Consider the following 26,311-nt stretch of genomic DNA (forward strand, 5'->3'; position numbering starts at 1 on the left):
TACATGACATTAAAACGAATCCTACTCAACCTTGCAGTCCTCCTTCATGCATTAACTTGTCTATTGCCTAAGACTGACTTTGTTTTACTTGTTTATTTGTCTATGCATCATCCCCTGCTGTTTATATCCCATTCCCTTACCAAATTAGTTTAAATGCCCCATTAGAAAACAAACCCCCAATGATGTTGGTCCAATTATGTAAAAGTTTCAACCCGTTGGATTTGTCCAAGTCCCACCTTCTCCCTTGATCCAGCAATTTAAGCCTTCTCTCCTGCACCTACTCTTCATTTATGCACTCATTTGCTCTAACCATCTATTCCTGTACTCACTGGCACAAGCTGTAGCAGATTTTTACTTTACAGCATCTAACAATGTGTGAGATCCACATTTTTGAAGAAAATTCTGTGAATGCTTGATTTTTTTGTTCAGTCAATCTGCTCAGAGATGTTACTACACACCCCTGGAGCAGGGGAACCTGAAACCAGGCTTTATGGTTCAGGGATAGGGATACTACCACTGTACCACAAGAGCAACCTATGGATGCTGGAATTTTTTAATATCCAGGGATGCTTTAATGCAGTACTATCTATCCAAGCTCTAAATGAATTGTGCTTTACCCTCCTTTATCCTCCATTATTAAATGACCCATATTTCTGAACTGATTACCAATCCTCTAATTTACACGCAAAGTCTTTCAGGGGCAGTGCATGAAAGAAAGGCAGGTAGAGAAGGGTAGGGCAAAACCAAAACAACGTAAGGCATTTAACCCCTGTGGTTAATAAAGTGTGAAGCTGGATGAACACAGCAGGCCAAGCAGCATCTCAGGAGCACAAATGCTGACGTTTCGAGCCTAGACCCTTCATCAGAACCAGAGCCAACCTGACAGAGAGCTGTCTGATGAAGGGTCTAGGCCCGAAACGTCAGCTTTTGTGCTCCTGAGATGCTGCTTGGCCTGCTGTGTTCATCCAGCTTCACACTTTGTTATCTTGGATTTTCCAGCATCTGCAGTTCCCATTATCACATCTACAGACCTAATAGTGTTTTTTAGAAAATTCCCAAAGTCTGTGTACATTTGTATGCATGGTTTGCGGATATTTACAGGGATAATCATTTATACTTCTGTATGTGAGTCTGTTGACCATGTAAAAACTGAAAGAACTGTGGATGCTATAAATCAGAAGCAAAAACAAAGTTGCTGGAGAATCTCAGCGGTTCTGGCAGCAATTGTGAAGAAGTTCTGAGGAAGGGTCACTGGACCCGAAATGTTAACTCTGTTTTTTCCTGCCAGACCCGCTGAGTTTCTCCAGCAACTTTGTATTTGCTCCTGTTGACCAGTTGTTAGAAACTTTATTTACGCAAGGTATTCAATTGTGACTGGCAAAAATAAATTATTTTAATGTTGTGACTTGTGGCTTTCGAGAATAGAGCAATAATGCAATCCTCCAGCCTCTGTCATATCAGAATACAGGTGATTTTTTTTTGTTTTTATTGAGCAAGCAGTTGCTTTAATTATGGAGAAATATACTTGTCTTGGAAAGCTGTTCAGAAAGGTTTGCTATATGATCCTGGGATAAAAGGATTTTGAGGAAAGGCTGAACAGCTGAAGTTCATAAGAATGAGAGATTATCTTTGTGAAGTATGTAAGATTCAGAGAGATCTTGAATCAGAAAGGATTTTCCCCTTGTGGGAGAATCCAGAATTAGAATACTTAGTTAAAAAATAAGGGGTACTCCCATTTCAGATGGAGATGAGGAAATTCTTTTCTGAGGGTCATTAAGCTTTGGAATTCTCTCTCCTAGAACAGTGGAGTCTGGATCATTTATTGCATATAAGGCCGAGTTAGGTTGTTAAGCATTTATGGGGTTAGGCAGGTAAATGGGGTTAAGGCCACACTCAGCTCAGTTATGAATCCACGAAATAGAAGAGCAGGCTCAAGTGTCTAATTGGCCTATTTCCACGCCTGCTTTATATGTTCTTTATATATTCCTGTTTATAAATATACTTTTGAAAACCTTGTAAACTGCTATACTACATTTTATTTGTTTCTTTGTGGTTTAATACTTCCTTAAAACATTAGGTTGGTCATTGTGACATAGTCTGAGATGTTAAGTGTTCTTTTTTTAAATGTGGTGTCCTGATAAACACGTTGCCCTGATTACCTTCCCATATGGTCACGTATTGACTTCATAGGAAGGAACAAACCTACAGCCTGAGTTCTTTTTGTGTCAAGTCAATGGTGCTAGTAAATAGTGCTATCTTTTTCTATGGTATTGCATCAAGACTTCAAAGTTTTTAAGGATTGAATCAATGGTTAGGAAGTTAATGTCTTTCTCGCATAAAAATGCCATTGCATATTTTGGCATTTACGATAGTCTTATTCCAGATGTTTTAAATGGCTCATAAAAATTTATCTTTGGTTATTGTACAGCTTGTGGCAGCAGTTAGCCAACACCTTCTCATGCTAGTTTAGGTCAATTTTGCACCTGACCATATCTCAAATCATCCATTCACAGTCAATGGACACAAAATTAATTGCAATCTGTATGAGACAAAGTTCTAAATTATCTAATTTATTGTCTGATTATCACAGTACTTAGCAGAGTCTTACTTTGTGGATTTCTCTTTGCATCTAATATAATTATTCTTGACCCTCATCACTTCAGTCTTTTCCTGTTTTAAGTGTCACGCTGTCTTATTGAACCAGCACCACAGTGGCTCATTGTCCTCACATTGAATAGCCGTTAAACTTGGTGTTAATATTAGTTTCCGGTATTAAGGATGAATTGAGATATAAGAGCAAAAATCCTTTATTGATAACAGCTGGTAATAAATCATTAAGTATAATTCAATGGAAACTATCTAGAAATTAATGTTAGGATAAAATATTGAGCTAGCTTTGGAAATTAATTCCTTGCAATTCAAAAATGCAATTTAAAAATAACATTACATGGGGACAAATCCATTTTATCACACTGCTGGTTTGTTCACAGGCTACAGCATGAATCTATTTTTCGAGGCCTAGATTTGCAAGTTTTACATACTTGTTTTCCAGTAAATCATGTCTGATGTAAATAGAATATGAACCATGATGCTAGTTTGGTTTCCAGAGATTTCCTGAACAAGATTTCCCATCCATTAGAGCAGCAAGTGGAAACAGACGTCAAGTGCCTTCTCAGATTTCTATCTCACTGTAGTTCAATTTGCAGTTTAAATTTGTCCTAACTTTTAGTTTAATGATATGTAGCAATTGTTCAGTGAGCGATTTCCTACCTGAAAGTACTGTTTTAGGTAAGATTTCAGCAAGTTTAGGATGATTCAAGACACGGTGGCTCAGTGGCTAGCACTGTTACCTCACAGCGCCAGGGGATCTAGGTTTGACTCCAGCCTCAGGTGACTGTGTGGAGTTTGCGCAATCTCTCTGTGCCTGCATGGGTTTCCTCTGGGTGCTCTGAATTCCTCCCTCGGCCCAAAGATGTGCTGGTTAGGTGGATTGGCCATGCTAAATTGCCTGTAGTGTTCAGGGATGTACAGATTAGGTAGGTTATGGGGGTATGAGTCTGAGTGGGATGCTCCAAGGGTCAGTGTGGGCTTGTGGGCTGAAGGGCCTGTTTCCAAACTGTGGGGATTCTATGAAAATAGTTAATTCATTGTCACACACTGAGCACTAAGAGCTCCTTTATATCCTTAACATTTTATTCCTGACCCCTATCTAGATCCAGTGAATTTGCTCGACACTTCTTACTGGGTATAACTTTCACTTTCATTGTCTGGCCAATAGTCTGAACTCAGTGGAACATAAATCAGATGTTCTGGATGTGAGTTTGCTCGCTGAGCTGGAAGGTTAGTTTTCAGACGTTTCGTCACCATTCTAGGTAACATCATCAGTGAGCCTCCGACGAAGCGCTGGTGTTATGTCCCACTTTCTATTTATCTGGTTAGGTTTCCTTGGGTTGGTGATGTCATTTCCTGTTCTTTTTCTCGGGGGATGGTAGATTGGCTCCAAATCAATGTGTTTTTTCGATGGAGTTCCGGTTGGAATGCCATGCTTCTAGGAATTCTCGTGCATGTCTCTGTTTGGCTTGTCCTAGGATGGATGTGTTGTCCCAATCAAAGTGGTGTCCTTCCTCATCTGTATGTAAGGATACGAGTGATAGTGGGTCATGTCACTTTCAATAACAAAACCTACAGACAAACCAACGGTACACCCATGGGATCTCCGATATCAGGGTTCTTAGCAGAGGCAGTAATGCAGAGACTCAAACAAACAGCTCTGCCAATCATCCAACCCAAACTTTGGGTCCGCTATGTGGATGACACCTTTGTCATCACTAAACAAAACAAATTAGAGGAAACAGAGATAATGGGAACTGCAGATGCTGGAGATTCAAAGATAATAAAATGTGAGGCTGGACGAACACAGCAGGCCAAGCAGCATCTCAGGAGCACAAAAGCTGACGTTTCGGGCCTAGACCCTTCATCAGAGCATTCAAGACCATCAATAATACCCTGACTGGCATAACATTCACAAAAGAGGAGGAAAACAACAACAAACTGCCATTCCTAGATGTCACAGTAGAACGAACAGCCAATGGGGAACTTCAAACCAGCGTCTATAGGAAAACAACACATACGGACCAAATACTGAACTACAGGAGCAACCATCCCAACACCCACAAACGAAGCTGCATTAGAACATTATTCCAATCAGCCACAACACACTGCAGCACAAAGGAACTACGCAGAGCAGAGGAAAATCACCTATACAGTGTATTCAAAAAGAATAGGTACCCTATGAACACAGTCCGCCGATTTCTCAGCAACAAACCCAAACAAACAGACAAAACGGGCTCAGAAACCATAACCACTCTCCCCTACATCAAAGACATTTCCGAAATGACTGCCAGACTACTCGGACCCCTTGGCATCAGATTAGCCCACAAACCCACCAACACACTAAAACAACAGCTAATGAACTTAAAAGACCCTATACAGACAACAAATAAAACGAACGTCATCTACAAAATACCTTGCAAGAACTGTGACAAACACTACATTGGACAAACAGGCAGAAAGCTAGCCACCAGGATACATGAACATCAACTAGCCACAAAACGACATGACCCACTATCACTCGTATCCTTACATACAGATAAGGAAGGACACCACTTTGATTGGGACAACACATCCATCCTAGGACAAGCCAAACAGAGACATGCACGAGAATTCCTAGAAGCATGGCATTTCAACCGGAACTCCATCAACAAACACATTGACTTGGAGCCAATCTACCATCCCCTGAGAAAAAGAACAGGAAATGACATCACCAACCCAGGGAAACCTAACCAGATAAATAGAAAGCGGGACATAACACCAGCGCTTCGTCGGAGGCTCACTGATGATGTTACCTAGAATGGTGACGAAACGTCTGAAAACTAACCTTCCAGCTCAGCGAGCAAACTCACATCCAGAACCTCAACCTGAGCTTCTCAAAACTAGATAAGTCAGATGTGTTCTCCATTGGAAAGGCTATCTTTGCCTCCAGGTAACTGTTCTGGTGATGTAGGTGAAAATCACCTCATAAATGTTAACAATTTATTGTCTTGCTTTCTGAAATCAGGTCTGTATTTGGAGAAGAACCTGTTTTTACTGGAACTTAGCTCATTGATAGGACTTATTAAAGTTCTGTCAGAGATGTGAGGGGAAACTTGCGAATTCTGTGAAGATCTTGGGGAGACTCAGACTTTGCCAAACATTAGGTAATTAGCAGTTGTGAGTTACTTTTTCACCTTGTGAAAGATAACCACTCAGAGTCATAGAGTTGCAGTATGGAAACAGATCCTTTGGTCTGAATAGTCCATGCTGGCCAAGTTTCCCAAACTAATCTAGTTCCACTTGCCTGAATTTGGCCCATATCCTTCTAAATATTTTCTCTTCATGTACCTGTACAAATGTCTTTTAAATATTGTAACTGAATCTGTATCTGCCACTCCCTCTGGCAATTCATTCCACATATGAACCATCCTGAAAATGTTGTCCCTCAGATCCCTTTTAAATTTTTCTCCTTAAAAATATTCCCCTAGTTTTGAACTCCTCCACCCTAGGAAAAAGAACCTTGTTATTCAGTTTATCTGTATTCACTTTTAGGTCGAGGGAGGGTAGGAGGCCTTGGGGTGGTGTCCAGGAGGAGGGGGTGTGTTGGAGGTGGGAGAAGGGATCAGCAGAGGGAGGGTTAGGCTCACATTTGAAGAAGTAAGCATGGATGCGGAGGCCGTGGAAAAACTGTTCTGTGTCCAAACGTGATTGGTATTCGTTGATGTGTGGGTGGAGGGGAACAAAGGTGAGCCCCTTGCTGAGGACTGACCGTTCGTCCTCAGTAATGGAGAGGTCTGGGGGGATGGTGAAGATTGGCAGGGCTCAGTGTTGCTGTCTCCTCTGCAGTTGCTGGCTGTGGAGGCTGTGGGCGGAGCGATGTCAGCGTTTCAAAATCTCCCCTCCCCCTACTGCATCGCAAAACCAGCCCAGCTCGTCCCTGCCTCCCTAACCTGTTCTTCCTCTCACCTATCCTCTCCTCCCATCTCAAGCCGAACCTCCATTTCCTACCTACTAACCTCATCCCGCCCCCTTGACCTGTCCGTCATCCCCGGGCTGACCTATCCCCTCCCTACCTCCCCACCTACACTCACCTCTACTGGCTCCATCCCTGTCTCTTTAACTTGCCTTTCACCTCTCCACCTATCTTCTCCTCTATTCATCTTCGATCCGCCTCCCTCTCTCTCCCTATTTATCTCAGAACCCTCTCCCCCTCCCCCATTTCCGATGAAGGGTCTAGGCCCGAAACGTCAGCTTTTGTGCTCCTAAGATGCTGCTTGGCCAGCTGTGTTCATCAAGCTCTACACTCTGTTATCTCGGATTGTCCAGCATCTGCAGTTCCTATTATCTCTCCGGAATGTTGTTAATGCCATTGAATACCAAGGTGAGATGTCTTAATTTTCTCTTGTTGGAGATAGCCATTATCCTGCAGTTGCATGATGCAAATATTATTTCTACTTATCAGTCTAAGCCTGAATATTTTGCAGATCTTGCTGTATGTAAGTACGGACTACCTCAGTATCTGTCAAGTCACAAAGGTGTTGAACATTGAGTAGTTATTAGTAAAAATACTCACGTATGACTTTACCATTTGAGGAGGGTCATTTTGCCTGCAGCACAGGCAGATCATACCATAGAAAGATTATAGGGTGAATGAACAGGGTGAGGAGTATAAAATAGTTTCAGAAATAGTAGGAACTGCAGATACTGGAGATTCTGAGGTAACAAGGTGTAGAGCTGGATGAACACAGCAGGCCAAGCAGCATCAGAGGAACAGGAAAATTGACGTTTCGGGCCTAGACCCTTTTTCAGAAACGAAGGCCCGAAATGTCAGCCTTCCTGCTCCTCTGATGCTGCTTGGCTTGCTGTGTTCATCCAGCTCTACACCTTGTTATCTCGAGGAATATAAAATTACGGCTGCAAAGAAGGTACATAAAAAGCAAGATCAACATTAGATTTGAAATTTGAGAGGTCCGTTCAGAAATCTAAAAACATCAGGGATGAAGCTGTTTTTGAACATGTTGGTATGTTTGTTTAAGCTTTTGTACCTTCTGCTTGATGGAAGAGGTTGGAAGGGATTATACCCAGGATCTCTGATGTTGGCTGCCTTTCTGAGGTAGTGAGAAGTTTAAGTGGAATCAATGGATGGAAGCTTGGCTTGCATGATGAACTGGGCTGCATTCACAACTCTCTGTAGTTTCTTACGGTGTTGGTCCGATCAGTTACTTTATCAGATAGAATGCTTTCCACGGTGCATCTCTAAAAGTTGGTGAGAGTCCTTATGGACATGTGAATTTCCTTAGCTCCTAAGGAAGAAGAGGCATTGTTGTACCTTCTTGACCACTGCATCAACATGGATCTCTCAAATTTCAAACCTAATGTTGATCTCGCTTTTTATGTACCTTCTTTGCAGCCGTAATTTTATATTCCTCGAGATAACAAGGTTCAGGACAAATTGTTGGTGATCATTGACCCTAGGAACTTGACACTCTGAACCATCTCCACCACTGCTGCATTGATGTAGATAGGGGTGGCTCTCCTCCTTGCTTCCTGAAGTTGATGATTGTTATTGGTGGATTGGCCACGCTAAATTGCCCTTAGTTTTCAGAGATGCATAGATTAGGTGGATAATAGGGGGATGGGTCTGAGTGGGATGCTGAGATGGGCACTCTGGACTAGTTGGGCTGAAGGGCCTGTTTTCCAAACTCTAGGGATTCTATGATCTATGATCTTTACACCAAGCCACCAAGCATTCTCTCTCTTTAGTTTAGTCCTGCTTTTTGTAGACAAGATATAGCTGGCCGATTTTTGTGCATTGTAGCTGTGGAGGCAGGAGTGGCGGGTAGTTCTGGATCACATCTTCGCTATTGCTGGAATGTTGTCAAGACCATAACCGTTGCTGTAATCAGTGCCTTGAGACACTTACTGATACCATGTACAGTGAATTGAATTGGTTGAAGACTGTCATCTGTGATGCTAGGGACCTCAGGAGGAGGCCGAGAAGAACCATCTGCTTGGCGCTTCTAGTTGCAGATGAATGCGCGTACTTCACCCTTGCTATAACCCAGCTGAGGGGCACTCCTGGAATTTTGGATCCAATGCAGTTACAGATTCTTCAAAGTCAAGGCACAAGAAGTATTCCATTCAAGATTATCAGTTGTAATCAGTACAACAAGTTGTTTTAATGTATTGTGTCTCTCAAAAAAATCAAGATTACTTGATGAAATAATTGGGATCCATCTTATTATTTCCCCTAATACAAATTTGAGAACATTAAAACAGTAGTCCTGCTTTAATTTATGCATTCCTGCGAACTAATTCTGTGCTCCTATGCTTCATTATGTAACTGTCTAGATCGCCTACAGTCCTCCTCCACTGCATCACTGTAATTTGTAACCCCAGTTAAAATCAGTTCTTTTACCTGGATAGATTTACCCTTTCGCTTACTGAACTACAATTATTCTACACTCTATAGTCTTCTCTAGTTTCCCTCTGCTGACTTGACAATATTTAAAGCAGAGCACTAGTGTATCTACCTCATCAGGGATGACATTTTGCAGGTCTTGCAGACTGATGCTTCACATTCTTATTCCTAACTAAGATGTAGTAAAGTGAAAGGTGTGATAAACCACTGTTGCCAGTGGTTTTGGAGCATGGCGGGTATGTATTCCCTTAATTAATTAAACATCTTTTAAATACTTAAAGTTGATTTAAATGCAAATAAAAGAATGTAAAGTATTTTGTACCAAACTGAGCTGTATACAGTTTTAAGCAGTGTTTTGAGTATGATCCTTTTCTAATTATTAAAGTTATTGATCTGTAAATATATTATACTTGAAATGTGGAATACTTATGTTTAACATGCGAGATATTTAAGTCAGTCAAAAACATTTCTGTGTTTGGTTTCTTAATTTAACATTCTGTTCACAAAGTGAACTCAGAAGTGTTGCAATGAATTCCATCTCTAGCAATCTTCTCATTACTTGCTATCTTTTAAGCTGTATAAGGATGTACAAATCATCTGATTCTGGTTGAAGTATCCATAGGCAACTCTGACCAGGTCAGTACAAATATGATGAGTGAAGCCCCTTTCAAACGAGTCCATCATCTGACTTCAAAAACTGCCCTGGACATCCTGTACAGCAAGATCATTACCTTGTGTTTTCAGATGCCAATGCCTCTTTTCCTGCTGAAAGTTGAGCAGAAATTTCTTCCCATACTTGAAGGCAGTGGCTTGGGCTTCAGCTTCAAGTTTGCATTCTCATCACGTATTTATTGTTTTAACTCACCTTCTGTTGTTTTATCTTGCATCAGCAGTTCTCATGCAGTTACCTGGAAGAAAATAAAGCTATAGGATAGAGATGACAAACCCATCCTCAAGAACACAGTTCCTATTGCTCAGGCATGAGCAATATTTTCAGCACCTGTGCAAAATGCAATGCGCTGAACTGTACTGGCTTCATAACTAAAGAGTAACACACAGGAGCAGTGGTAGACATAAAAGACAGTAATGAACAAAAAAACATTCTTACAATTGTTAATAATATTTCATTATAACTTAAAAGTGATATAAGTTGGCACTGATTCAGTGTTACATGTAAATTAGAGAGATATTAAAACATAGCTTCTGAAGCTGTCAGCTTAAGTTAAAGCTTCTAAATAAATTTATTGTGACATGTGCTTCTGAATTCTGGCTGGAGGATGTACACATTTGTGCAAATGTCAAAACCAGTCTTTTCTTCAATGCTACTGAGAGTTTTTTAAAAAAGAAAATAAGAAAAAAAAACTTGAGTGTCAATATTATCAAAAATGCTGTTGAAGAAAGTTAGAGTTAGCTACAAGCAAAACGATTCACTGAGACGTGTACTCGTGAAAAGATAATTAAGAAGTAGTAAGTCACAGATTGGTATGCTTGATCAACCAGTGTAAACGTGACTCAGCCCTTTACTGTTAACTGAAGAATTTGAGTTTGGTTCCAGCCTTAACTGGAGTTCACACTAATGTGCTTGATAGAAGTTAATTTGCCAGTTTGCGTTGGTCACATAGGACAAAGGAAGGTATGCTCGCTCATCTAAGAAAGAGTTGCCACAAATATTGCTGAAGTTTGTCATCTGGCAAGGTAAGTCAGGACGAGCAAAACATCAGGAAAATGGACTGAATGCATCTGACATTCAGAATCTGGAGAACTGTCAAAGTAGGTAATTTGGCAGTAGAATTGCTATAAGAATAAAAGAAAAATTCTCAAAGATAAAACAACTTCTGCCGGTAAAATTGTTCAGATAGGCAAAGGAAAATATATGGATGTTTTATACAATTTTGTTTGCTGACAGATCCAATATTAAGTACTGTTAGAATAGGATCATTTGAAGGAAACGAGGGAAGAATTCTAACAAGTAATGAGCAACACCAACAAAAATTGTAATGACTGGCTTCAAGTTGAGTGTGTGAAAAAAATCTTCTGTTTTCCAGTTAACAGGTGCAAATATATAAGTGGAAGTCAGGGAATTTCTTTCAGTAGTCCTCATCCAATAACATGCACAGCACAATATTTTGCTTGACATAAAACGCCCTTGAATGAAATGTGTGAGAGCCCTATTTTTGTCATTCAGGCGGGGCATTGAGTTCTGAAGAGTGCACCGCTGATTGCCATACACATTCTGGCCTGACAGCAAGTAACTTGTTAGAAGTACTTTGATTCTTCTGAGGACCGTTATTGTGTACTTTGATGTTTGATTTTTAGTAACTGATTTTTACTGCATTTCTTCCTGAAAGCAGGAATGTACCTGCAGCATGTTCCTCCAGTTTATCATGGCAAGGTTCTGATTGTTGTGATTTCAAGTCTGTTTTTGAGAATTCTTTTGGGTGTAAATAAACATAACCTGTAAGCCGTTAGAGATGTGGCTGCAGAATGACAAGGATTGGATCCTGAATATTGAGGCGTATATGACATTCAAGAAGTCAAGGAAGCTAGGTAAAGGTGTGAGGGTGACATTTCTATAATTATTGGAGATGAACTTTGTTCAGTAATCAAGATTTAGAATCTGTTCGAATGAGGATGAGGAATATTCGTGAAAATAAGTTCTAATGGAAGTGGTGTACAAGCCCCCAAACATTAACACAGTGTGAGACAAAGTATGCAATAAGAAATATTTTGTGCTTGTGATAACGATACTGCAAAAATCAAGGTGACTTTAATCTACATATAAACGGGCAGCAGGAGCCTGGATGAGGAGTTCATTGAATGCTTTTCTAGATGCTGATCTCATTGCGATGCAGTGACTGCAATATAATTGGATTTACTATCCATCTGGAAGACGAGAACATTAATTCTGTTTTTCTCTCCACAGATGCTGCCAGACATGCTGAGTTTCTCCAGCACTTCCTGTTATTATTAAAATAAGCATGTTATGTTTTATTTAGACAGGGTTTGGTCTGACCACATCTTGATTACTATGCGCAGCCTTGATCTCCTTATTTAAGGAAGGAGAAAAATGTATTGAAGGTGACTCAAAAGAGATTTACCAGATTGTACCTGGAATGCGTTGTTATCTTTTGAGGGTAGGTTGGGCGGGCTGGGCTTGGTTCCACTGGGGTATATAGGAGTGAGGGGTGACTTGATTGAAGTGTTTTAGATCTTGAATTGTTTTGATAAGATGGATAGGAAAATAATGGCATTGGGAGCATTGTTTTAAAATTAGGCATTGACATTTCAAGAAACATTTTCCCAGAGGGTTATTGTGATTTTAGAACTTGCTGACGCAGAATATGGCGGAGATGGGTTTGTTAAATTTTTTAAGACAGAGATAGGTTACATCTTGTTAGTTGGGGAGATTTTAAGGTCATCAGAACAGACAGGACTGTGGAATTTTTAAGCACAAACAGATCAGTTATAATTTAGTTGTATGGAAGAGCAGGCTTGAACGGCTGAATTGCTCCTGTTTTGTATATTTGGATGTATGATCGTATGTATTTATTTGTAAATTACTTCTAAGCTGTTAATGCTGAAATGAGGGTGTGGAGACAGCTTTAATTGTACAAAAGGTAGATTGTCTGCACTTGCTATACTGACTCAGAAGCATCTACCTTAGACCAATGAAGTAAAAACAGAAATGTGGGAAATGCTAGATAGTTCAGGCAGCATCTGTTGAGAGGGAGTAAAACCCATTTTAACATTTTAAATCAATTATCCTTCATCTCAACAGTCTAATGAAAATTGTCATCAAAGAATGAATTTCACCGAATAGATGTGATCAACTAATGCAATCCTCTGGATTTTGCCCTACAGACAATCTATGGTGATGGTTAAAGCACAACCCGTGCTGATTATCTCAGGAGATATCAGTAAACAATTAATGAGTGACAGCAGAGACAAGGCACTGAAACATTGCTTGCTAGGATAAACACTACAATCGTTTCCTCGGGGAAAATTGACAGAGTATGATGGATATGTTACTGGAGTGGTAATCCAGAGGCCTGGTCAAATAATCCAGAGAATAAGACTTCACATTCTGAAATGACTGCTTTTGTACTTGAATTCAGATTTTAAAAAAACAGTAAAATTAACATGTTGGAACGGACAAATTGTTACTAAAAGCTTGGCTCGTTTGCACATGGCCTTTAGGGACAGAATCAAGACTGTATTTGGTATTAGAGTTCTGACATATTAAATCCGGTGTTGTATATGATTTGAAAGTGGTTGGTACTGTCAACAAGTGAAGAGAAAATATTTCTAAATTCCCTTAACAGAGGCAAACTTGTTCAGATTTTTTTAATATTCACAGAGATCTGTCTTTAAGATTAATTATCTCTAAACCAAGGTACTGATCAAGTAGAGTTCCTGTTTTGCCCCAGATAGATTGTCCATAGCTCAAAGGTCATGAGGTGACCCTGTTTTGTCTACCAGCTTAATCCTGTCTAATTTGTCATTTGTGAAAAGAAGATGATTTTCTGATGAGAAGCCCACTCTTGATCTAGAGCCTCTCTCTCCCAGTTCTACCCACCACTTTTTGTATTTATCTCCTGCTTACAATGGAAGGACAGATATTGTAAGGGCAAAATCAAGGCCCTTGTGGCATAGAAGATGATACTTTAAGAATTGGGTACTTTTGGCAGATTTGTCAAATGGTAACTTGGTTAAAAACTGTGATAAAGGTGAAAACAGTGATACATTGTCTGGCCATTTGTTACAACTGTGAAGCTACCTCAATATCTTGGGCCCTCCTCACCTGAGACCATGCAAAAGCAGCTGAGGGAACGGGTGTAACCGATTCCTAAGGTTGAATTGAGCTGTGTTATGATGGACAGTCATGATATTATCAATTCTTTTTAAAAAACAAACTGTTTTGGAAGTTACCTTTCATAAACCATGAACTGAGTTTAAATACTGTTTACAAAATGGCCTTCATGGGTCGCTTGAAAACCTCATTTTGGATTCAGACTGGAACTACTTCCAAAGAGACAATAAATGACATTCTCACACATATATGTGGAAGAAAGACAATTAAAAGAACAATTTGTATTGACAATAAGATCCATTAATGTAATGGTTTCCTTTCAAGAACACATATTTATGAATGAAATAGCTAAGAATATAGGGAATGACAAGTTTGCAAATGATAGGAAGATTAATTGGGTGAGATGGGAGATCTTAGGTTCCAGAGAGAAATGGATGGATTGTTCAGATGGATAGATCATTAGCTGATTAAATTTAACCTTGATAAATGTGAAGTGATGCACTTTATAAAAGGAATAAGGCAAGGGATAACTCAACAGCAGGACACAACAACCTCAGAGGAACAGAGACCTTGGGATGTTTGTCCACTGATCCATGAATGTGGCAGGACAAGTTAATAGGATGGTTAAGAATGCATATGGGACTCTTGCTTTTATCAGTCATAGCATAGATTGTTATGAGCAGGGAGGTTGGAGCTATACACAACTTTGGTTAGGCCATAGCTGGAATGCTATTTGCGACTCTGGTCATCAGACTATAGGAAAGATGTGCTTGCACAGGAGAGGTTGCAGAGGTGATTCATAAGGATGGTGCCAGGGTTGAAGCATTTTAACTATGAGGAGAGGGTGGGTAGGCTAGGCTAGAGCAGAGAAGGCTGAGGAGGTGACCTGATTAAGGTGGAGATGATTGAGGAGTATGGACGTGGCGGATAGAAAGCAGCTGTTCCCCTTAGTTGAAAGGTAAGTAATGAAAGGGCATTGTTTTAAGTGAAGAGCAGGAGATATAGAGGGCATTTGAAGAATAAGTTTTCACTTAGAGGATGGTGGACATGCACAGCTTGGGAGGGTCATAGAGGGCGGTACATCTAACAACCTTCAAAATGTACGCAGCTGAGCAATTGAAATGCTGTAACATTCAAGGCCAAGGGCCAAATGCTGGAAAGTGGAATTATTGTGGATAAGATGGCAAGGAGTCGGTCAGCTGAAAGATCACGTTTGTGGTATCTGACACTGTAGCTATGACTGGATGACACGCACCATTGACCAATAAAGAGCTGAAGTTGGCCTCCCTGAACACTACTGGTGGTACCAAGTGGGGTTACGTTACGTAGACAATGATATAGTATTTTGTTACTGATCACATGATACAGTAGCTATCTTTGCTTGCTGACCAAAAATGATACAAAAGGTGAGGAAAGCCATGTGAAATCGATGCATTGTGAGAGATGTACCTTGAAACGTCTTCAGAGAATGACAAGTGGAAGAACTCTGGGAGAGAGAGACACACACGCAGAAATAGCTAATGATCCCCTCTTATTACTTAGGCAATCAAAAAAGCCTTGCCTGTAAAATCAGAAAACAAACGTTCCTCTTCCTACCTTGTGCTATCCACTTGAAAAGTTTTACCATCACTGAATCCCAGTACAAACATCCTGGGCATGACCATTGACCAGAAACTGAACTGGGCCAGCCAAATAACAACTGTAGCTATTTGAGCAAGTCAGAAACTGGGTGCCGTATGGTAGAAAACTCATCTCCTGTTACTCCAAATCCTGTCCACCATCTACCAAACATAAGTTGGGGATGTGTTGGAATACTCTCCGCTTGACTTGATGGATGCAGCATTAACTACACTCTGGAAACATAATACCATCCATGACAAAGCATCCCACTTGTTTGGAATAATGCAGTGTCCCTTCTTCAGAAGGGTCCTGACCCGAAACATCAACTTTCCTACTCCACTGATGCTGCCTGGCCTGCTGTGTTCCTCCAGCTCCACACTGTGTTATCTCTGACTCCAGCATCAGCAGTTCTTACTACCACTTGTTTGGTACCATGTTCACTGTCTGCAAGCACTGTGTTCAGCAGTGACGTACAGTAGCAGCAGTGTATACCATACCATTACTTTGCAGTAACTGATCAAGCCTCCCTCAATAGCACCTTCCAAACTCATGACCTTTACCGTCGAGAAGGTCACGATAGTAGATGCATGGTAATACCAATACCTGCAACTTCCTGTCCAAACCACATACTTTCCTGACTTGGAAATATATCACCATTCCTTCACTTGGTCAACATATTGGAACTCCCTTTCTAATAGTGTCCCTATGTTACCAAGAACTGAAACAGTCCAAAAAAGCAGTTCACAACTGCTTTCTCAAGGGTGTTTAGGATAGTTATCAAATACTGGCCAAGCCAGTAACAACCACATCCCATGAAAGAATAACAAAAATACTTACTTTTGAAATAAACCTCTGGAAATTCAAGTTTGAAAGGCACCAAAGCTGCTGACACAATTCTGCAATTCCAGGATTTTTGTTCAGAAAAGTGCAGTACCTCATCTTTGAATTATTTGGCCTGCATTAAACAATAGCAATATTGTTCTTATCTTCACCTGTATCATGTGTACGGAAAAGAACCCCTAGCTTGTCTTGCAAAAATGGATTGCAGTGCTTGTTTTGTGATTGGTGTCACTATACTGCATGCCATTGCCTGTCCTTCACTGAAGTAATTTATCAGACTATATCGTTAAATTGGCTGTATATGCTTGAGTGCTTTGAAATTTGAAATAAATATGGAGTTAGCAAGTGGGCTTATTACCTTCCCATTTTATAGTATTGTATCTGTGCGTATCTATTACCTGATTTGTTTTTCTATTTGTTTTCAGTGTCACAGCACATGGCCATGCACAATCCCTTGGGAAAGTTGTCGGGTGCTGCTGTCCTTTGCCATAAGTGTGGAAAACCATGTAAAGGAGAGGCCCTGAGGGTGCAGGACAAATTCTTCCACGTCAATTGTTTCACTTGTAAAGGTAATTTACGACTTTGATTCAATGTACTTTTGTACTGGATATACTTTTAACACCAGTTATTCAGATTATTTGAAAGTTTCTTTCTACCTGAACTAAATTAAAAATGTAGCGTGGTTCATGCTGACCTCTTGAAAGGAATGACAAGCAACTGGCTTTGAGAACACCAGCAGACATAGCTGTACTACTTACAGCACCCACACCCTCCACCTCCTCCAGACACCACCCACGCCCTCCACCTCCTCCAGAACTTCCAATTCCCTGGCCCCCAACACCTCATTTTCACCATGGACGTCCAGTCCCTATACACCTGTATTCCTCATGCAGATGGCTTCAAGGCCCTCCACTTCTTCCTGTCCCGCAGGCCCGACCAGTCCCCCTCCACCGAAACCCTCATCTGCCTAGCTGAACTCGTCCTCACCCTCAACACCTTCTCTTTCAATTCCTCCCACTTTCTACAGACAAAGCGGGTGGCCATGGGCACCCACATGGGCCCCAGCTATGCCTGCCTCTTTGTAGGTTACGTGGAACAGTCCCTCTTCCGCACCTACACAGGCCCCAAACCTCACCTCTTCCTCCGTTACGTTGATGACTGTATCGGTTCCGCGTCTTGCACCCCAGAGGAGCTCGAACAGTTCATCCACTTCACCAACACCTTCTACCCCAACCTCAAGTTCACCTGGGCCATCTCCAGCACATCCCTCACCTTCCTGGACCCCTCAGTCTCCATCTCAGGCAACCAGCTAGTTACTGATGTCCATTTCAAGCCCACCGACTCCCACAGCTACCTAGAATACACCTCCTCCCACCCACCCTCCTGCAAAAATTCCATCCCCTATTCCCAATTCCTCCGCCTCTGCCGCATCTGCTCCCAGGATGAGGCATTCCACTCCCGCACATCCCAGATGTCCAAGTTCTTCAAGGACCACAACTTCCCCCCACAGTGGTCGAGAACGCCCTTGACCGCGTCTCCCGCATTTCCCGCAACACGTCCCTCACACCCCGCCCCCACCACAACCGCCCAAAGAGAATCCCCCTCATTCTCACACACCACCCCACAAACCTCCGGATACAACGCATCATCCTCCGACACTTGCGCCATCTACAATCCGACCCCACCACCCAAGCTATTTTTCCATCCCCATCCTTGTCTGCCTTACGGAGAGACCACTCTCTCCGTGACTCCCTTGTTTGCTCCAAACTGCCCTCGAACCCCACCACACCCAGCACCTTCCCCTGCAACCGCAGGAAGTACTACACTTGTCCCCACACCACCTCCCTCACCCCATCCCAGGCCCCAAGATGACTTTCCATATTAAGCAGAGGTTCACCTGCACATCCGCCAATGTGGTATACCGTATCCATTGTATCCGGAGTGGCTTCCTCTACATTGGGGAAACCAAGCGGAGGCTTGGGGACCGCTTTGCAGAACACCTCCGCTCGGTTCGCAACAAACAACTGCACCTCCCAGTCGCGAACCATTTTAACTCCCCCTCCCATTCTTTAGACGACATGTCCATCATGGGCCTCCTGCAGTGCCACAATGATGCCACCCAAAGGTTGCAAGAACAGCAACTCATATTCCGCTTGGGAACCCTGCAGCCCAATGGTATCAATGTGGACTTCACCAGCTTCAAAATCTCCCCTTCCCCCACCGCATCCCACAACTAGCCCAGTTCGTCCCCTCCCCCACTGCATCACACAACCAGCCCAGCTCATCCCCTCCCCCCACTGCATCCCAAAACCAGCCCAGCCTGTCTCTGCCTCCCTAACCTGTTCTTCCTCTCACCCATCCCTTCGTCCCATCTCAACCCGCACCTCCATTTCCTACCTACTAACCTCATCCCACCTCCTTGACCTGTCCGTCTTCCCTGGACTGACCTATCCCCTCCCTATCTCCCCACCTATAATCTCTCCACCTATCTTCTTTACTCTCCATCTTCGGTCCGCCTCCCCCTCTCTCCCTATTTATTCCAGAACCCTCTCCCCATCCCCCTCTCTGATGAAGGGTCTAGGCCCGAAACGTCAGCTTTTGTGCTCCTGAGATGCTGCTTGGCCTGCTATGTTCATCCAGCTCCACACTTTGTTATTTTGGATTCTCCAGCATCTGCAGTTCCCATTATCTCTCTACTTACAGCACTACTGGATTCTGCCTTCTTATGCTTAAACTACTCACAATCCAGGATTATTGTGAAATGCAAAAATAACTTGGTCTTACCTCTACTACCTAATGTCCTTTTAAACCCCTCTCCACTTCCCCTTTCACCCCCACTTTGAATAATGTGTGCAAGAAGCTTATGGGCTTCTTTGTCACTTCAGCTGCAATCATCCAATCAGCAGCGTCTGTCACATCCCTCCCTCTGTTTTTCTGCGATTGCATGGCCAATCATCCTCGAAAGATTACAGAGATTACAATGGCATTGTCATTAACCTCATTGTTCTCTAGTTTCTCTCTTATCAACTCATGCTCTCACTGAGCTCACCTTGTCCAAGAGAACCTGCTCCCTTGACTCTATTTTCACTGAAATGCTGATCACCAGCTTCTCCCTCCTGGTGCCTATGTCAGTATTGTTAATAGTTCTGTCTTTATGTGATTTCAACAAACAGTCACTCCTTGACCCAACCCACTTTCCTCTCCAAATTCTTGAGCCTGCTCTCAGTTCCCAAATACGTTTCCTAAAACTGTATTCAAATCTTTGCAAACACATTTCCACTCCTGTCAGAGCACTGAAGTAACTGTTAGCAAAATTACGAATGACATCCATTGGTATGGTTGGCCACACCATCCTCCTTCAATGCTTGCCCAGCTTGATAGGATGTTAGGAACAAAAACAAAGTTGCTGGAAAAGCTCAGTAGGTCTGGCAGCATTTGTGAAGGAAAAAAACAGTTAATACTTCAGGTCTGGTGACCCTTGCTGTCCTGAGGAAGGATCACCGGATCAGAAACATTGGACCTGTGTTTTTACTTTACAGATGCTGCCAGACCAATTGAGCTTTTCCAGCAACTTTGTTTTTGTTCTTGATTTACAGCATCCGCAGTTCTTTCAGTTTTTATTTAGGTAAGATGTTATTTTTATCTATCTAATGCAATCAGTGTATCACTTACAGTTACAAATCTTCTTGATTAACAGCAGCTAATTTTGATATTTCTCAAGGATCCATCCATGAACCCTTACCTTATCGAATCTATAAACTGCCCTTCACTGGCATCACCCGAAAACATTTCAGAATTCATCTCTGGGTCATCACCACACTATATTATTTCTCCACTGAATTACCAGACAGCCTATTTGCGCAGGAATTTACTCCATTTCAATATTCAGAAGATTAGAGCTATGTTTCTTCAGTCCCTGTCACAAACTTGGTTCTTTAGATTTTGACTTCATTCCTCTCTATAGAAAATGTCTGAGACTAAACCAAATAAAACCTGAAAGATCTGAGGGTGCTGTAAATCAGAAACAGAAATTGCTGGAAAAGCTCAACAGGTCTGGCAACATCTGTGAAGAGAAATCAGAATTAATGTTTCAGTTTTCAGGAAGGGTCACCAGACCCAAAACATTAATTCTGATTTCTCTTCACAGATGCTGCCAGACCTGCTGAGCTTATCAAGCAATTTCTGTTTCTGTTTCTGAGCCTAAAAATCTTAGTGTCTTATTTGACCTTAAGATAAGCTTCAGATCATAGATTGTCTCTGTCAGGATGAACATTCATTTCCATCTTTGTAATATGGCATGACTTTACCCGTGCTTCAGCTCATTTCCTGCTGAAAACTTCAGCAATGCTTTTGTTACTCCTAGACTTGGATAATGTAATGCATACCTGGCAGATCTCCCATATCCTACTCTCTGTAAAGGTGAGATCAACCAAAAATCTATTGCCCATGTCCTAACTCTCAGAATTATCTGTGCTCACTGATTTACTTTGGTGCCCAATTAAGCAATACCTTAAAATTCTCAGCCTTGCTTTCAAATTCCTGCCTTCCTTTTCCACCTCCATAATCTCAAATAGCCTTGCAACCCTCTATAACAATTTTAATCACTCCACCATTGATGGCTACAACTTCAGTTGCTTAGGCCTAAAGTTCTGGAATTTTCTGTGAACCTTTTTGCCTGAACAGATTGATTTCCTCAAGTAATCTTTCAAGTAGGAGAAACCAGCAAAATTGGTGAATGAGATATGTAGATCTGATTCATCTTCTAAACGTCAAAATGGAGCTCCATTATGACCAGCACATTCACTTTCAGATATTACAGCGTTCTTTATTGGTTTTTGCCTGTGGATTAAAACTCTTTGACTATGCCTTCAACAACCTTGATCATTGGGTAGCTCAGTTGGTTGGAAGGCTAGTCTGCAATGCAAAGTAAAACAAGTTACGTGGATTTAGTGTGAGGCTACCATGATGGAGTCTTCTTCTCGACGTCCCCCCTCACCAGAGGAAATGAAGGAACAGAAAAATGAAAGTTCTGAAGTAACTCAGCCAGTCTGACAGCATCTCTGAACAGAGAAACAGTTCATTTTTCAAGTCTGATATGACTCTTCCTCAGATAAGTCTGCTGTAAGGAAGTTATGTTGGATTTGAAACATTAACTGTTTCCCTTTTCACGGATGCTGCCAGACCTGCTGAGTTTCAGGTTTTGTTTCAGATTTCAGTTTTTGTTTCAGATTTCCAAAATCCTTCATGTTTTGCTTTTTTTAGAATCAAAATAAATAGATTTGGTAGTGAGAAGAGAAGAAGAGAGCAGGTAGGGAAAGTGTGTTTGAAATATTATCTTCCAATGGTGGAGATATAGGGTTGGGAAACCAGCAATACTGAAGAACCAGAGGAATGCAGGACACAGGCTGGGCTGAGTGGGATAGAGATTTCCCAAATGGTCCAAACTGATGTAATGTAGAGGTCTTAAAATTTATTTTCCTGAATGAGCCTGCTGGAGCAGGAAGAGAACAGTTTGCAAAGTTTTAGATTATTATATGTTTATTAAAGGCAGAGATCTGGAGAGGGGTGTTTGAGAAATCAGTTGACTAATTAAAGTTGTTAATTATATTTCTGTTACTTATGAACAGCTGTGAGGAGGCAGCAGGGAGTTAGCTTGTAAAGTATCTTTTGTCTGAAATTATGGAGAGGAGGTATGGCTGCAAATTGCTTCCAGTTGCACGTTGACATCCTGCAAAAAAACCAGTGCCTGTTGTTAACATATGCCTCTATGTCTTTTTATCAACACAACATTTGTTTGAAATGAAAATTAGTTGAGGTGTTACACCTATTTATCTAACTACATAAGTATCAGAAATGTAAATTAAAGCATTAACGTTGTCTCGCTCAGTTCATCAAACAGTGTACACAGATGATATCACCAGAAATATGTTTTCCAGTTTTCACTAGATTCACAATCAAACTTCACCATGAATTCAAACTGTGGGTGACATCTTGTGGAGATGATCTGAGTCTTGGCTGTTGGTTGGACAGCCGTAACCATCACAATACCTCTTTCTAGGAAGACTCACCATGTCAAGTGCAACTCAGATATTTAACAGTGGGTGGTAAATGTTCAGCAAGAGTTTAGAGGAATATGGGCTAAATGTTGGTAAATGGCGCTGAATCAGATTGGGAAGTCTAGTCGACGTGAATGAGTTGGACCGAAGAGTTTGTTTCTGTGCTGTATGACCCTATGACTCTATAACTGTTCAACTGTGTGGGCCTTCCTGGAAGCATGGCCCCTGAGGACAGAATACCCATCAGTGTAGCATTGCCTGCCAATCAGAGGCCAGTTTAGAAGGTAGTGGCTGTTACTGGTACAATATTCCAACTGAGGCTTTGGATTGAGGAGGAATCCAAGCAAAGGTGATTGATAGCGGGGAAAGGGCCATAGTAAGGAGGGAGGGGCGTTGCCAAAGAGGAGTGCTTGTGAGGTGGAAAATGCTAGAAACACTGGGCTAGTCTGACAGCATCTCCAGGGAGAGATAACATTACAGTCTAAGGTCATGACCTTTCATCAGAATTCATCTCAGAAAATTGTGTAAATAATGCATAAGTACTAAAATGAGTATAATTTGTATATTCTCAATACATAGGATGGAAGAAAGACACATAGCTTCATAGTAACCAGATATCTGTATAAGTATTTAGGCATCATCTCAACCAGCTAGGAAAACCTTAGCAAGGTCCCAAAACAATTTGTCAGGATGGAATGTCATGTAATATCCCAGTCAATTGACATTATCTAAATTAGTTACACAGTATTTTGCAGTGTTAAAATAATAACAAATGGTGGAGTCCTAGAAAAGACCCATGTGTTGCGAGAGGTGATTTTCAGTAGCTCTATTAAACAATTATCTTTCACCATTTAATCAAGCCAGGTTCCATTTATCTACCTGAAATTTGTCATGATTTAAAATCAGCTACTGATTCTGAATTTTATTTTCCCCTTGTATATTTCGACACTGAATCTAATATAATTGCTCTATTTCCTAAGTATTCTCCTACTTTTAAAAAAAACACATTTAGCCTACTTCAATTTATTTTATTATTGGATTATGATCTGTAACTCGTTGGCCTTTATCCATGAATTTAAGTAATCTTTTATAGGATTGACGTTCATGCAATAGTGCATGACAGTACATTACTAATTTTTTGTCATAGTTGAAACAAAACCATGTTAAAATTTTTAATCAGGATAAAAATTGTCAGATAAGGTTAACTTTGAAATATTAACTCTATTTCTCTCCACAGGTGCTGCCTCTCCTGTGTATTTACAGCGGTTTTTGTTTTTTATTTGTGTATTGTTGTTATTGTTCGGTTGAAATCCTCTTTGTAGTATTTTCCAGCCTAGTGGAAGTGGGTTCTAACAAGAGTAGTCATGTATCTCCATTGACCTTGACTTTGATGTTGTGATGCCAGAAGATATTATTATTGGACAAGTCAGATCCTGGACTGAAATCTGGCTTGATAGATCATTTTCTTCTTTTCTAATGAAGTAATCTTTCATTAAGACACAGGTATACAATGCTGCAGAACTGAATTTAGCAATAAAACAGGTTTGTTATGCAAACAAAAATAAGATAAATAGAATAAACCAGACTATTTCAATATAACAAAAGTTGAATTTTGAAAAACACAGCAAGAGTACAGTCTCATTTATTCCAGCACCAACACTCTGCAGTACTCAACCTCCGGAGTGAATTTCTTTCTCTATCACACCTGAAGGTTTTAATAACTGTTTCTTTCAGTTTCCAGTCTTGAGCCTCTTCCTTGGTTATTCGGACAACTGAGCTTAGAGTCACTCAACGTCAAATAACCCTTTCAAGTTCTAACCTTACACTCTGTTCTGAACTTCCACACTAAAACACACTAGGACAACCTATTTTCCTTTCAGTTCTAAACTAACTCCTTTCTCAAGGCTAAACTATTCAAGGAGCAAGCTTAAACCAGAAATTCTGCTAAATGAAAACTAAAGCTTTCAAAACAGTGGGTTTTTCATTTGAAAAAAATCAATTCCTGATTCTTCTAACTGAAAGCTAGCTAATGCCCCTTATTGATTTCTTTGTCCACTTGTAAAACTCTGTCATACAGGTTAAAAAATTCTTGGCTCCAGAAATATTGACAAGTTAATCATTAAAACTTGTTATCCACGTGGGCCAAATCCCACTGTTCAAATCCAAATTCTAAAATAAATAATCTGAAATTGTACGTTTATCACTCAAATTACATCGCAGTTCTCAAAGTCATCTTACACTGTTAGGACTTCTCCATGGAAAGTTCGAAGTTCAGCAGAACTTATTTTGGATCCGGCAGAAAACAATTAAAAAGGCTGTTAAGTGCCTTTTCTTCTGGATTCCTGCTCCCATACCATGCAGTTTCCATGCAATGCTTGCATCTTGCCAACTTGGAAAAGACTAGAGTACAACAGGAAGTCACTATTGAATGATTCAGATCTAACATCAACAGTACAAAGGGTGAAATTGGCAAGGCTGCGGTCAGCCTAAGTGAAATACTTATGCTGACAGGAGCACTATTTTTAGCCTCACTCGCTGTTCTCACTGAGGATATTGTGCAACTTCTGTCAAGTACTTGGGATTCATTAGTCTCACCATATCACCCATAAGACTTCCCTGTAACATGAGAGATACATATCTTGAAGGTATTTGAATCTCTGAGGATGAGATGCCACATTCTGCAACTCAGCAGCGACTGTAACAGACAGCAAATCCAGCAGCTGCTGCAGCTACTTTCTCCACAGCAATGTGAAGACGCAGAAAAATAGGGGATGTGTACACAGGGTTGCATCTCGATGAAGGAAGTATGTTCAGTACAGGAGAAGTATTAGTTTCCTTCACATCTCTGAACAATTGTGACTACAACGGTTCATACTTGTACAAGATAGTTAGACTTCAGCCTCTTGGAAGATGAACTCTGCCTGTTTTGTGTGGTGGGATATGACGATCGCCTCAAACCTCTACTCATGTATGATGACATAAAAGGTCACATGGGTATGGCAAGTCACTGTGTTGAAGGTATTTATTCAAGTATCCCATTTTCAGAAAATAAATGAGCATGTGCTATTATTTGCAATTTATTCCACAGCTTGTATGGAATCAGCTGCCAGAGGAAGTGGTGGAGGCTGGTACAATTACAATATTTAGCAGACATCTGGATGGGTATATGAATAAGAAAGGTTTAGAGGGATATGGGCCAAATGATGGCAAATGAGACTACATTTATATAGGAAATCTGGTCAGCACAGATGTGTTGGACCGAAGGGTCTGTTTCCATGCTGTACATCTCTGTGACCGAATGACTAGATAGTTTCCTTTATCAACTACCTATCGCTGAAGGACAGAATTTTTCTATATAAGCTTCTCCAATTTTGATTGACTAAATGAGATATTGCACAATAGTACCATCTTAGTGTTCATTTATTTTTGGTGGCTGTTCATTCTGTGTCTTCTACTTCCTGTACATATCGATGCTGGATCTAGTCACTTGCTTTGATGATTCTTTCACTACGACCTGAACTTTTCCATTTGAATGTGGATAATCTGTGTGTTTTTCCCTCATTGTGTGCCATTGTCACTGATCACAAGATCACTTATGGCATGTTGACTGAAGGTGTTTCACAATCACACTTTATTAGCTAGCCTAACTACCAGTAATCTGAATAGTATTTGATTTTGACAAGATAATCAGTTCCTATGAGAGTGAAGAAGTCAACTTCACCTTTACCCTTGGTCTGTCCGGGATATCATGCGGTGTGACTGGCCCCTTAGCTTGATGTTCATTTCAATTATTACAGTGAGCAATGTAGCCATTAATTTCATTTCCCATATTTGGTCAGTAGAGCATTTCACTTGCCTTCCTTAGACTAGTCTAAATTCCTTGATAGAACATAGAACAGTACAGCACAGGAATGGGCCCTTTGGCCTACAATGGTGTGCCGAACATGATGCCAAATTAATCACTTCCGCCTG

General features: G+C 41.0%; 1 protein-coding gene and 1 long non-coding RNA gene across 2 annotated transcripts in view; one reads left to right on the top strand and one right to left on the bottom strand.

Annotated features, from left to right (window-relative positions):
* The window catches only part of ablim2 (actin binding LIM protein family, member 2), a 333,460-nt gene that overhangs the window by 69,513 nt on the left and 237,636 nt on the right, over positions 1–26,311 (top strand). The window contains exon 2 of the mRNA XM_048533104.2: positions 16,709–16,852. Coding sequence (XP_048389061.1) covers positions 16,709–16,852 — 144 coding nt within the window. The remainder of the gene's footprint in view (positions 1–16,708; positions 16,853–26,311) is intronic.
* On the bottom strand, positions 2,878–24,714 carry LOC125453488 (uncharacterized). The gene is made up of 3 exons (XR_009445714.1): positions 24,578–24,714; positions 9,879–9,921; positions 2,878–4,129 (listed from the first exon to the last, which is right to left on the bottom strand). It is a non-coding gene; the product is annotated as an uncharacterized LOC125453488 (long non-coding RNA).

This window comes from Stegostoma tigrinum, chromosome 1, assembly GCF_030684315.1.
Source record: "Stegostoma tigrinum isolate sSteTig4 chromosome 1, sSteTig4.hap1, whole genome shotgun sequence".
Taxonomy (NCBI): domain Eukaryota; kingdom Metazoa; phylum Chordata; class Chondrichthyes; order Orectolobiformes; family Stegostomatidae; genus Stegostoma; species Stegostoma tigrinum.